This window comes from Canis aureus, chromosome 11, assembly GCF_053574225.1.
Source record: "Canis aureus isolate CA01 chromosome 11, VMU_Caureus_v.1.0, whole genome shotgun sequence".
NCBI classification, from domain to species: Eukaryota; Metazoa; Chordata; class Mammalia; order Carnivora; family Canidae; genus Canis; species Canis aureus.
The window spans coordinates 71713617-71727482 of NC_135621.1; the positions used below are offsets into that span (position 1 = coordinate 71713617).

A 13866-nucleotide genomic window follows, 5' to 3' on the forward strand; every position below is an offset into this window, starting at 1 on the left:
TTTTCTGGTGTTCTAAGTAGTTGAGGTCTGATTAAGTATAGCTTGGCTGCTTTATTGTAAATTAAAGAAGCAGAAAAGAGGGACGCCTCAGGGGCTCAGTGGTTGAGCATCTGCCTTTGGGTCATGGCGTGATTCCAGTCCCTGGATCAAGTCCCACATTGGGCTCCCTGCGTGGAGCCTGCTTCTCCCTCTGCCTATGTCTCTGCTTCTCTGTCTGTCATGAGTAAATAAAATTAAAAAAAAAAAAAAAAAAAAAAAAAAAGGCAGAAAAAACACCCCATATTTTCCACCTATCTACAAAATACAAAATGACTTTCAAGTCCATTTTTAAGTTCTTTCCATAATCTCCTAAGCAGAATTATTAAAACAGGAAACTAATTCAAAAGACTAGAATGAAAAAAAAAAACGACTAGAATGATACCAGAATAAAGAAATTACTGTTTTATTTCAAGGATAATTAGCCATTTAAAAAAGTCACTAGCAATGATTTTTAAGAATGTTGAGTAAGCAGGCAACCACAAAATTTAATAGTGAGACAATCATTATTTTATTTAAGAAAACATTAAAGAGGGGTGCCTAGGTGGCTCAGGCAATTAAGCTTCTGACTTAAGACCATAACCTTGGGGTCCTGGTATCAAGCCCTACAGTGGGCTCCGCGCTCTCTCCCTCCCCCTTACAATCTCTCTCTAAATAAAATAAAAATATTTAAAAAAGTTAAAGAATATAAAAATGCTTTTAAAATTGCATAATTCAGAACACCTGGGTGGCTTAGTGGTTGAGCGTCTGCCTTCAGCTCAGAGCATAATCCTGGGTCCAGGGATTCAGCCCTGCATTGGGCTCCCTTAGAGAAGCTTGCTTCTCCTTCTGCCTGACTCTGCTTCTCATTCTGTGTCTCTCATGAATAAATAAAATCTTTAAAAAAAATTGCATAAACTCAAACTAATGCTACACTTAATGGTAATTCTACTATAAAGGTCAGTTTCGTCAGATATTAGAATGTGGTTACAAAAAGTAGCTTACACATCAGTATAATCAAATGATAAAGAATCTTATTTTTACTTAATTTGTACCCAGAAAAAACTGTACTTTTTAGATTAAAAGATCCAAGGATTCATACTATCAAACTTTATACTCCAGAGAGTATAAGATTCATAACTATGAACATAAGTCCAACAGTATGAACGGACTGGAATTTAGATTTGTTTTTTTATACATACTATGATTCAAGGTTAACAGCAACTACAGATGAATGTTGCAATGTTTTTCTATATGTTAAGGTCTGGTGGATGGGAAGTGCCACAATGCAAGAAAAACTTGAATCATGACACTTAAAAACACTTTCTCACACACACACATTTTCATAGTATATTATTTTTATTAAAGATTTTATCCATCCATCCATGAGAGACCCAGAGAGAGAGAGTGGCAGAGACACAGGCAGAGGGAGAAGCAGGCTCCCTGTAGGGAGCCCGATGTATGATTCGATTCCAGGACCCCGGGATCACGACCTGAGCTGAAGACAGATGCTCAACCACTGAGCAACCCGGGTGCCCCACAGTATATTATTTTTGACTCAATTCCCCAATGTGGGATCCCTGGGTGGAGCAACGGTTTGGCACCTGCCTTTGGCCCAGGGCGCGATCCTGGAGATCCAGGATCGAGTCCCATGTCGGGCTCCCGGTGCATGGAGCCTGCTTGTCCCTCTGCCTGTGTCTCTGCCTCTCTCTCTGTGTGTGACTATCATAAATAAATAAAAATAAAAAAAAATATTCTCCAATTGTAATAACTATTTCCAGATGAGCCAATCAACTGACATCACACACAAAACAATTCTGATGCTTCAATGCACCTTAAAAGAAGAGCTTACATATAGCTCTTAAAAAAAAAAAAAAAAGGCTGTATTTATTTATTGGGGGGGGCAGTGGGAGCAGAGGGAAGAGAGAAGCAGATTCCTCACTGAGCGTGACTTGGAACTCTATTCTGGGGATTCTGGGATCATTATTTGAGCAGAAGGCAGACACTTAACCCACTGACTGAGCCACCCAGGCGCCCCCTACACACAATTCTTATTTGCTCTAAAAATGATTAATTTTATTCTCTTCCTCCTTTATTTATTACTAAAATAAGTTTAATTCAGTGGCTAAGACACTTATTTACTTTTTGAAAAGATTTTATCTATTTATTTGAGACACAGAGAGAGAGGCAGAGACACAGGCAGAAAGAGAAGCATGCTCCATGCAGCGAGCCCGACGCGGGACCCGATTCCAGGTCTCCAGGATCATGCCCTGGGCTGAAGGCTGCACTAAACCACTGAGCCACCCAGGCTGCCCTAAGACTGATTTAAATTCACTAAAATTACTAGTAATTTAGACTGTATAAACTATTTTTTTAATGAATGATGCTACAATGTTTAAGGTTATTTTTTTTTTTTAGTAATCTCTATACCCAACGTGAGGCTTAAACTCACATCCCAAGATCCAAAGTTGTATGCTCTTCTGACTAAGTCTGGCACCCCAGTATAAATTAAAAGTTCCTGAAAGAGGGGCATCTAGCTGGCTCAGTTGGTAGAGCATGTGATTCTTGACCTCAAGGTCATGGGTTTAAGCCCCACATTGGACTAGAGCATACTTTAAAAACAAACAACAAAAAAACTATTCCTGGGGATCCCTGGGTGGCTCAGCAGTTTAGCGCCTGCCTTTGGCCCAGGGTGGGATCCTGGAGACCCAGGATCGAGTGCCCCGTCGGGCTCCCTGCATGGAGCCTGCTTCTCCCTCTGCCTGTGTCTCTGCCTCTCTCTCCCTCTCTCTGTGTATCTCATGAATAAATAAATAGAATCTTAAAAAAACAAACAAAACTATTATTAAAAAAAAAAAAAAAAAAAGAGTGCCTGGAAGTAATGCATTTAACTGATCTATTAAAAAAGAAGAAAGTAGGGGATCCCTGGGTGGCTCAGCGGTTTGGCGCCTGCCTTTGGCCCAGGGCACAATCCTGGAGTCCAGGGATCGAGTCCCACATCGGGCTCCCTGCATGGAGCCTGCTTCTCCCTCTGCCTCTCTCTCTCTATGTCTATCATGAATAAATAATAAATAAAATCTTAAAAAAAAAAAAAAAAAAAAAAAGAAGAAAGTTAACTAAGTAAAATACCCTTACATCCATAATCATTTTGCAGTTTTTACAAGGTCCAATCTGGCTAAAGAGCTGGAGAATTAGAGCTTCCGTCACGTCTCTGGAAAGGTTGCCAACATATCTGAAACACAAAGAAAAACAACTTACCATTTTAAATTTGCTTTTTTTGCATCAGTTTCTAAAAGTTGCTTACCAAAAAGGAAATTCTGGGATTCAAAGCAGATGTATGACACACTACTTGTAAATACAGTGACACCACTAATAAAGGGGAATCGTAGTCAAGATTTTGCAAATTACACCTGTTGTTTCTAAGTCTGTAGGCTTACAGGTCTTCTTAGGAAGACATGCTTTAAAAAAATCTCAAATGAATCATTAGATGTATAGAATATTTTATACAATCAATCCTGGAAAGTTCTGCAATTATTTCTACTTCCACAGTATTACTGAGAACATTAAGATGCTCTCAATTTTTAATTCACACAATTCCCTTTACACTATCCAGTTTAGGTATATTTTGGTTTACACAATAAATATACTTTTGAAAAATCATATCACTTATCAGGTGTAGCACGTGGTCAGAGATGGGAAACCTTTCCATGAAGAATAGAAGGATTCCAGGAAAGGCTTTTAACAGATAATATGCGTTGGTGACTAACAAACTTAATTAGCATAAATAGTGTATTACAAAACCACATGATTGGGATAATCTTTTAAAAAGACTTTATAAATATATTTTCAAAATGAGACTTTGAAATGAGATTACTTCTAGACCTGTTAAGAGTTGGAGGTTTAAAAAAAAAAAAAAAAAAAAGAGTTGGAGGTTTATCACTGTTTTTAAAAGCAGCTCCAGACCCAATGTGGGGCTTTAGCTCAGACCCTCAGATTGAGTCAGATGCTCTACCAATTGGGCCACCCAGAGATGCCCCTGAGGTTTATCACTTCTGATATCAGAATGTAGTCTCCCAATATCTGTAGTTTCTCATTGTTCTGCGAAGAATCCTTCAGAGAATGTAATGAAAGGTATAGACTTTCTCCCCAGAAAAATAAACATCCACAAATTCCAGGAAGTATGGATCCAATTCTTTCCTTCTACTTACCCACTTAATAGATAGATACACAGTGAGTGCTTACTTTGAAGGCACTGGAACAGGGTAAAATTACAAAAGGAGAAGAGCTGAGTCTTAAGGGAACAACATCTAAAGATCAGGTAATGATACTCAAAAATCAACTGAAACATCTACAGCCAACAATTTTTCTAGTGTTGGAGGCTACTATTACATCATGTCCTTATTCTGGATGTCTGTAATTAAAGGGAAAGAATTAAGCATTTATCTTGCTTTGAGGAGAAACTCCAATGTAGCATAATCGAATAGCTCTAGTTGATGAGAGAAAAACTCTTCTTTATAGAAAAATGCTAGCCAATTAAGTGTAGAGAGGATTAAATTAGTAAACAATATGTAAGTCCTACTGAAATGATTAACTCAAGCAAGAATCAGTAATGGATGCAAAACCATTAGGTGAAAGGATGGTATGAAAATGGATACTTGGGATCCCTGGGTGGCGCAGCGGTTTAGCGCCTGCCTTTGGCCCAGGGCGCGATCCTGGAGACCCGGGATTGAATCCCACGTCGGGCTCCCGGTACGTGGAGCCTGCTTCTCCCTCTGCCTATGTCTCTGCCTCTCTCTCTCTCTCTCTCTCTCTGTGACTATCATAAATAAATAAAAATTAAAAAAAAAAAAAAAGAAAGAAAATGGATACTTGCAAGTTGGCAGAGTTATTACACAGATTACTGAAACTGCAAATGGAAAACTCTACCTTAAAAAAGAAAGGGGAGGGATCCCTGGGTGGCGCAGTGGTTTGGCGCCTGCCTTTGGCCCAGGGCGCGATCCTAGAGACCCGGGATCAAATCCCACGTCGGGCTCCCGGTGCATGGAGCCTGCTTCTCCCTCTGCCTGTGTCTCTGCCTCTCTTTCTCTCTCTGTGACTATCATAAATAAATAAAAATTTAAAAAAAAAAAAAAAAGAAAGAAAGAAAGAAAGGGGATCCCTGGGTGGCGCAGCAGTTTGGTGCCTGCCTTCGGCCCATGGTGCGATCCTGGAGACCCGGGATCGAATCCCACGTCGGGCTCCCGGTGCATGAAGCCTGCTTCTCCCTCTGCCTATGTCTCTGTCTCTCTCTCTCTCTCTCTGTGTGACTATCATAAATAAATAAAAATTAAAAAAATAAAAAATAAATAAAAATAAAAATAAAAAAGAAAGCTTTGGGCAGCCCCCATGGCTCAGCGGTTTAGCGCCGCCTTTGGCCCAGGGTGTGATCCTGGGGACCCGGGATAAAGTCCCGCATCTGGCTCCCTGAGTAGAGCCTGCTTCTCCCGCTTCTCCCTCTCTGTGTGTGTCTCTCATGAATAAATAAATTAAAATCTTAAAAAAATAAATATAAAAATAAAATAAAAGAAAGAAAGCTGGGGGATCCCTGGGTGGCTCAGCGGTTTAGTGCCTGCCTTTGGCCCAGGGTGCAATCCTGGAGTCCTGGGATCGCGTCCCACGTCGGGCTCCTGGCATGGAGCCTGCTTCTCCCTCTGCCTGTGTCTCTGCCTCTCTCTCTCTCATAAATATATAAATAAATCTTAAAAAAAAAAGAAAAAAAAAAAGCAAGCAACCCTTGGCCAATTCAAACATTAAATTATTTTATGGATGACATTTACATGTACAATATATATTATACAGTAGTACCTATGAAATATTCAAATAGAAAAGCTCTAACTTGGGCAGCCTGGGGGACTCAGCGGTTTAACGCCGCCTTCAGCCCAGAGCCTGATCCTGGAGACCCTGCATGGAGCCTGCTTCTCCCTCTGCCTATGTTTCTGCCTCTATCTCTCTGTGTCTCTTGTGAATAAATAAATAAAATCTTAAAAAAAAGAAAAAAAAAAAAAGCTCTAACTTGAATCTAGTCAAGCTTAAATTTAAACTTAAGTTTATGGAATATTGGGCATATAAAACAATAGTATAAATTCAGATGTGGAATATTATGTAAGACCACTTGATCTCTTAAAAAAATTTTTTTTTTTTTTTTTTTTTTTTAAAGAGAAGACTGTTCTTGCTTAAGAGAAATCTGAAGGACAATGACAACCAAATGCAAGGACTAATCCTTGAACTATAACCTAGAGTTGGGGAGAAGGGTTAACTTTTTCTTGGAGAATTCTAATTAATAAATTTAAAAGGAGTGAGGGAAATCACCATTAAGCCAGCACAATAACTGCTACTGATGAGATCCACCATGGATCTTTTAGTTGATGCAAAATTTTAAGGAGATATAGGGTATGTGCAGAGCCGCAGAATATCTCCTCTAAAATATTAAATATTTTAAATTAAATATTTTAACCCATGAATTAGTTATTTTAACATATGTCCAAACCTCCCTCTGTGAAGTGAAGCTTAATTCCCCTCTTCTTGAGTGTAGATTAGTCTTAGTCACTCAATTCTAATTAATAGAGTGTGTTGGGCGGGGTTGAGGTGGGGAGTAGTCACTGTACAGTGAGGAAACACTACCTTCTCAAGAGTGTCACAGTCATGAAAGGCATCTCCTTACATGTTAAAGGAGAGTGAAGAGATATAACAACTAAATGCAATATAGTATCTTAGACTGGATCCTGGGATAGAAAAGGACATTAGCAAAAAAACAAAAAACAAACAAAAAAAAACTGGGGACACTGGAATAAACCTTGTAGTTAATAGTATTGAACAGTATCAATTTCTAGTTTTGGTAACTACAGCATGGTTATGTAAGATGTCAACATTAAGGGAACCTGCGTGAAGGTTACATGGGAACTCCGTACTAACTCTACAAGTCTTCTAGGTCTATTTTCATCCGACTCTTATGCTTATAAGAAAATCTCAGGGGCACCTGGGTGGCTCAGTTGGTGAAGTATCTGGCTTCAGCTCAGGTAATGATCCTGGGGTCCTGAAATGGAGTCCTGCATCAGGCTCCTTGCTCCACAGGGAGCCTGCTTCTCCCTCTGCCCCTCCCATCAATCAATCAATCAATCAATCTTAAAAAAGATAATCTCAGGATTGCATATGCCTAAATGAAAAAAATGGCTCTTCTGAAAATTTAATTTTAACATCTACTTCGGTAAAGCTAGATAATCTAGTGACAAGTGGGCATTATTCAGGGACCTGAAATTCTATTATCTACTCTGCAAAACTGTCTAATTTTCTGAGAAATATTTTGAGTGGTATTACCTACTTGAAGATATGTATTTTTTTTAATGTTACTTTAAAAAGCACTAAGATTTGTATTACTCTACAATTGTCTATTTAATGTGATCTGTTGTATACTGTAAGCTCCAGGAGCCTCCATCAATTAACTCTACATACACTTGTTTAGAGAACAGCTCTTCAGGGCAAGTTATACAAAAAAGTTGCTCTCAACCTTCGACACCATTACAATACACTACAAGTAACGTATGTAACATTTTCTTATCAAAGAAATCAAATGGGCAGCCCGGGTAGCTCAGCAGTTTAGTGCCGCCTTCAGCCCAAGGCCTGATCCTGGAGCCCTGGGATCAAGTCCCTTGTCAGGCTCCCCGCAGGGAGCCTGCTTCTCTCTTCGCCTGTATCTCTGCCTCTGTGTGTGTGTGTGTGTGTGTGTGTGTGTGTGTCTCTCTCTCTCATGAGTAAATAAAAACTTAAAAAAAAAAATTTAAAAAAAAAGAAATCAAATGACAAAATCTCTTTTCCTTCCTCATACAAATAAAAATAATCCACTAGAGCATTTTTACCAGTGAGTTAATCATTAATAGCTATCTCAAAAATTTTAGAAGCAACTTAATGTGACTACCTTCCAAATCTATTTGCTAAATAAATATTAATCTAAAACAGAGAACCCAAATTTGAAAAATGCAGATTGCTTTTATATTCATGATACTTTCAGTGGAAAAATAAACAAGTGCCCTATACAAAAGTTCATTCTCATCTTTATACATGTTTCTTTAGCTGTTCCATGCTTTGTTACATTCTGTTGTTTCTGAAGCCAAAGTATTTCCTATTAACACCACAGATTTAAGTTATAGGAGCAGTAGATTCTTTTTTGGGAGGTGCTGCCAAATATCTTCCTTCCTATTTTTAGAGAAATCCTCACTCTATGACAGAGGCTCACTTCTCTACAGAAGCTGAAAAGGCTTGATATGGTTTTGTAGACTCCCTGGCGTATGATCTAGGTTAGATTTGATTAGAGAAACCCATCCTGAACAAAGACAACAAACGTAGGGCTTAAAGAAGCAGAGACTGAATAAAGAAAACCCACTTTGGTGGCAAACAGCAGTGGAGTCCCATGTCCAGTGAAAGTGGAAGCTGTGGTCCTCAGTGGATGTGGTAATAGCGCCCTTTCTGGGATCTTCTGTGGCTTGATAAGGACTGTGGGCCTGACAGTTGCCTCGCTTTTCTAAACTTTCTCTTTCTTTCTTAAGACTTTATTTATTCATGACAGGCATAGAGAGAGGGAGAGATATAAGCAGAGGGAGAAGCAGGCTCCCTATGGGGAGCTTAATACAGGACTCCATCCCAGGACCCCAGATCACAATCTGATGCCGAAGCCGAAGGCAGATGCTCAACCACTAAGCCACCGAGGTGCCCCTCCTGAACATTTTCTAAGCCAGGTTCCATAAACTTCCTGTATATGTGGGAACGTCCAATATCTTGTTTTTATAAATACCTTTTATACTTAAATTTTTTGCTCCTTACATTAAAAAAAAAATCCCAACCGATTAAAAAACTGATATTGGGGGATGCCTGGGTGGCTCAACGGTTGAGCAACTGCCTTTGGCTCAGGGCGTGATCCCCATCCCAGGATGGAGTCCCACATTGGGCTCCCTGCAGGGAGCCTGCTTCTCCCTCTGTCTATGTCTCTGCCTCTCTGTGTCTCTCATGAATACATACATAAAATCTTAAAAAAAAAAAAACAAAAAACTGATATTGGAGCAGTGGCAAGCCAAGGTTCCCTATCATGTCTATTGGACCACTAAACAAAAATATGATTTTTTTACATTTATTTAAGTTTTTATTTTTCAAAATGCGGCTTGTTTTTTTTAAAGATTTTATTTACGTATTCATGAGAGAGAGAGAGAGAGAGAGAGACAGAGACAGAGAGAGGCAGAGACACAGGCAGAGAGGGAGAAGCAGGCTCCATGCAGGGAGCCTGACATGGGACTCGATCCCAGGTCTCCAGGATCACGCCCTGGGGCTGAAGGCAGTGCTAAACTGCTGGGCCACTGGGGCTGCCCTTTCAAAATGTTTTTTTTTTTTTTTTTTTTTTTTTTTTTTTTTTTTTTTATTGGTGTTCAATTTACTAACATACAGAATAACACCCAGTGCCCGTCACCCATTCACTCCCACCCTCAAAATGTTTTTAAAAAAACATTAAGATATACCCCCCTCCTTTTAGCTATTTTTTAAGCTGTTCCAAGGACTTGTTGTTAACAGCATGGATTAAAGTATTCCATGTTATGTATTGTATCACCACTGAGATTATGTACCCCAATCTTGTGCAGAACTGAAAAGTAGAGAGGAGGGCAAGAGAATTAAGTGTTGAAACAAATGGACTTCCATGGACTAAAAAGGTCTTCCTTGAGTAACTGGATAAAAATGAATACAGATTGTATATTAGCTAACAATATTGTATCAATGTAGGCTACTTAATGACAATTGTATTATAGTTATTTTTTTTGTTTTGTTTTGTATTATAGTTATGTAAGAGAATGGCCTTGTTCTTAGGAAATACATGGTAAAGTACTTAGGCCTGAAATGTCATGTCTTTTTAAATGGTTCATCAAAAAAGAATATACCTAAATAAGGCAAATTTGGCTATTAGCAACTGGGTAAATCAGATAAAAGGTACCTGAGTTCTAGTATTTTTTGTTATTTTTCTGGTTTTTAATTTTTTTCTTTTTTTAAAGATTCATTGATTCATTTATGATAGACATAGAGAGAAAGAGAGGCAGAGACACAGGAGGAGGGAGAAGTAGGCTCCATGCCAGGAGCCTGATGCGGGACTCGATCCCAGGACTCTAGGATCGCTCCCTGGGCCAAAGGCAGGTGCCAAACCACTGAGCCACCCAAGGATCCCCTGGTTTTTAATTTTTCAAAATAAAAAGCTACCTGGGAAGTTAACACGACAGTCCTGCCAGGGATAGGATCTCATATCAGTTTAATACATATTTTTGAAGCTGACAACTCAATTCAAAGAGTTCTAAAATTGGAATCTAAAACATTTACAATATTCATTTTTATTAGTATATCTCTAGAAAATTCAACTGACAGTAAAAACTTACAAAGCAGAATGTTGTACTGCGTTTGTTTTGAGCTGTAATCACTGTATAAAAAGGCAAATTTTGATATGAAGTTTCTGTGAAAAGCATGAATAGGTTTTTATTTAATGATATATTCCTTAAGAGTAGAGATTTTCAGTGGGGCACCTGGATGGCTTAGTTGGAAGAGCATGCAAACTCTTGATCTTGGGGTCATGAGTTTGAGCCCCAGGTGGGATACAGAGATTACTTAAGTAAACTCTTGAAAAAAAAAAAAAAAAAGAGAGAGATTTTCATTTTTACTCATACTATATATCTAGTATCAAGAGCACTGCCTGGAATATTTTAAGTAATCTATAAATAACTGTCAAAGAGGCTCTCTCAGAATTACTTTTGAACAATTTCAAACTGTTTCAAAATTATCCCATTTTGCCTGACTCTAATTTACGGGGAAATGTGTATGTTTTTTACTAATTAGGAAATTATGTGCAAATGGTACACCAGCAGCATAACCTTACTATTTTTCAAACACTTGTCACTTTTCTGATAGCTGAAACTGACTTTTTAGATTGGTATTACACATTTTTAAGGAAACCTACTTATTACTGACTTCATTCTCACACCCCACATAAAGTCTATAGGTAAGTCCTGTTGCTCTATTTTCAAAATATACCCAAATCCAACCACTTCTCACAGTATGTCTCCAAAGTACTGCTGACACTGGCCATCTCTAGCTTAACATGCTGCTGTCTCATCTGTGGCAAATGAAGTTATTTCCTCTAAGGCACTTCCATAGACAGGTAATACGGAGATGTGACTACCTTTTCCTCAAGAATGAATGAAATCCTGATTCACTGCTTAGAATTAATTGTACCAGCTTTTAAGACAAATATACTGATGACTTACTATAGACTGAACACTGTGCTAGAAACATAATGAAAGACCCTGACTTGCAGGGTCATTAAAACAAACATTTTATATTAAAAGTAAAAACGCTGCTGGGAAACCTTAGGGATTAACACCTACCCGAGTCTTATCAAGTCTGGTTTCACCTGAAGAATGAGGAGTTTTGGTTGAGGGAGGCAAAAGGGAGACCACAGGCAGTCAGAACGGGGACTACAGTGGGGAGGAATTGCTGGATGGGGGTGTCCTAGGGAAGAACAGGAAGCACGTCTAGCTCTAAGTGTCAGGACTTGGGGACAGGAGGGTTGCGGATGATGAACAGAAAGGTCTATGACTCTGGGTGAGTTACTTAAGACTTTTAAGCTTTGCTTTTCCTCAGCTGCAAAATGGACCCTTTACTGCAGTTCTGATGAAGATTAAACAAGCATGTAAAGCATTTAACACAGAACCTGACATTCGGAAGCATTTAATAAGTGAATAAAGTTTCTTTCATGATTTCTCCTGCAATGGTTGGTCCCCTGTCCCCAAGCTAGTACAATTTAACTACCTGCTTTTGTAGACTGGCCTGAGAGAGCTGAGGTTGTCTTCATTATTTGACATTCCCAAATCAACGTAATAAAAAGGTTAAGTTCCCAGATATTTCTGGCAGTTTCTGCAATCAAAATTTCACAATCATACGAGAATCTTAGATTCAACGACATTAATAAAAGATGATCAGCGCTTAACCCAATATGCTGCTGGCTGTCGCTATTCTGGCAAAAAGAGGCAGGGGGAGAAAATGGTTCCCGTCGGCCGCGCCAGGGTAACCGGGCTCCAGGGACACTGATCTGTAGGTACGACCCTCTCTCAGAGAACAAGGGACGCCCACTAATTCTTGCGCCCTGTTGAAAGGACACTGAAGGTGACACTGTGGGACAAACTGGCCACAAGTTTACTCGTCTACTGAGAAACAAGTGCGACTCGATTTCTCACAGCCGATTAAAAACGGGAAACCCTTATCAGAATGGAACAAAAAACAAAACAACCCGTCGCGTTGTCTTCCCGACGGCTCTAACGCCTCGGAAGTGGCGGAGAGAAACCTAAGGTCGCGTCTCTAACGCGTGGAGCGTGTCCCATCGCCCGCCCGCCCAGGGCGCGGACGCGGGTCCGGATCCACAACCCCTCCTCGAGGCCTCTTCTTCTTTAGAGAAAAGCCACGAGAACACTCCGGGGGACAAAGGGCGCGCGGCCCGGAGACACCGCAGCTGCGGTCGTTCCCCGCGAGCCCCCCGCCCGGGGCGGGGGGGGGGGGTGTGTTTACCACCTGTTGCTCCGTGAACCCCGCCCGCCCGTGGGGCGCCGCGTGGACCCCCGAGGGAGCAAGCGGAGATAAAGACGCACTCGGTCCGCTTCCCCCGGCGGGACAGAGATGCGCCTCCGGGACAGACCTCCAACTTTGTGTGTTTCTTTTTGTTTGTGTGTTTAAAGCAGCCTCACAATCCTCAGGGCGTCGGGCGTGTGGGCCCTTCGGCCGCGGAGGGAGCTGGACGGGCGCCCGGACGGGCACCGGGACGGGCACCCGGACCGGCACCATGGGACGGGCACCGGGACGGACACGCGGACGGGCACCCGGACCGGCACCGTGGGACGGGCACGCGGACGGGCACGCGGACCCGCACCGGGACGGGCACGCGGACGGGCACCCGCTCCCTCTCCGGGCGGCGGCCGCGAGCGCCAAGTTCAGGCCGCTGAGGACGGAGGACAAGCCTTCTCCGGGGAGCACCCCGCGGCGGGAGTGTCCGGGGCAGGCCGAAGTAGAAGCGGGGAGAGCCAGGAGGCGCTGTGCCGCGGGGTAGGGACCGGTCGAGGGCGCGGGGGGCCGGGAGGGACCTCGCGGGAGGCCGGGCTGCGCCCCTGAGGCCCCGCCGCGCCCCCGGAGCGCCCCTCCCCCCGGCGGCCGCAGAACAAAGGGCGCGGCGCGCGCGGGCCCCAGGCCGCCCCGGGCCCCCCGCCCTCCCGCCCTCCCGCCCCGGTCGCGGCCCCGGACTCACAGAGTCTTGGGCATCTCGTCCTCCATGGCTGCTGCGGTCGCGCCGGCGCCTCGGGGTCCAGCTCCCTACCCTCTGCCACCTCCCGGGTCCTCGGAGCGGCTGCGGCCGCGGGGAGCGGGGCTGCTCGGCCGCCCGGGGCTTCCTCCGCCTCCTCCTTCCGCGGCAGTTCACCCAACGGCCGCGAGCAGCGCGAACAATGAAGCCCCAGGACAAGATGGCGGCGAGCCGGGCGCTCAGGAGCAGCCCGCGGAGCGACCGGGCCGCGCAGGCGCAGAACCGTCCTGCACTTTCAACCCCGCTCAGGCCGCGGGTTCACTTGTTGCGCAGCCGCTGTGCTGCCGGCCCCGCGGGTGGGTCAGACTGCGCAGGCGTGAGCGCTGGCAGCTTAGGGACCTGCCTCAAGGCTTTTTTTTTTTTTTGTCTTCCAGCTCTGGATTCCGGGGTTTGCACAGTGGTTGATAACGAAATAAAAACCCTCGTGGAACTGAAAAAGTCTCAGTGTT

At 42.7% G+C, this 13866-nt stretch overlaps 1 protein-coding gene across 18 annotated transcripts in view; it reads right to left on the bottom strand.

Moving 5' to 3' along the window:
* The window catches only part of TIA1 (TIA1 cytotoxic granule associated RNA binding protein), a 30981-nt gene extending 17317 nt beyond the window's left edge, over nucleotides 1-13664 (bottom strand). For 3 of the 18 annotated variants that reach the window (XR_013389927.1, XR_013389926.1, XM_077915812.1), the window contains exons 1-3: nucleotides 13364-13664; nucleotides 11881-11985; nucleotides 3145-3247 (exon numbers count right to left, since the gene is read on the bottom strand). Coding sequence is in view for 12 of the 18 variants with exons in the window: in XM_077915812.1 (XP_077771938.1) it covers nucleotides 3145-3247; nucleotides 11881-11933 (156 nt within the window). In the remaining 6 variants the exon portion in view is untranslated. The remainder of the gene's footprint in view (nucleotides 1-3144; nucleotides 3248-11880; nucleotides 11986-13363) is intronic. The other 15 variants (XM_077915804.1, XM_077915799.1, XM_077915802.1 and 12 more) reach the window with 12 other exon arrangements.
* Between the last annotated feature and the right edge of the window lie 202 nt (nucleotides 13665-13866).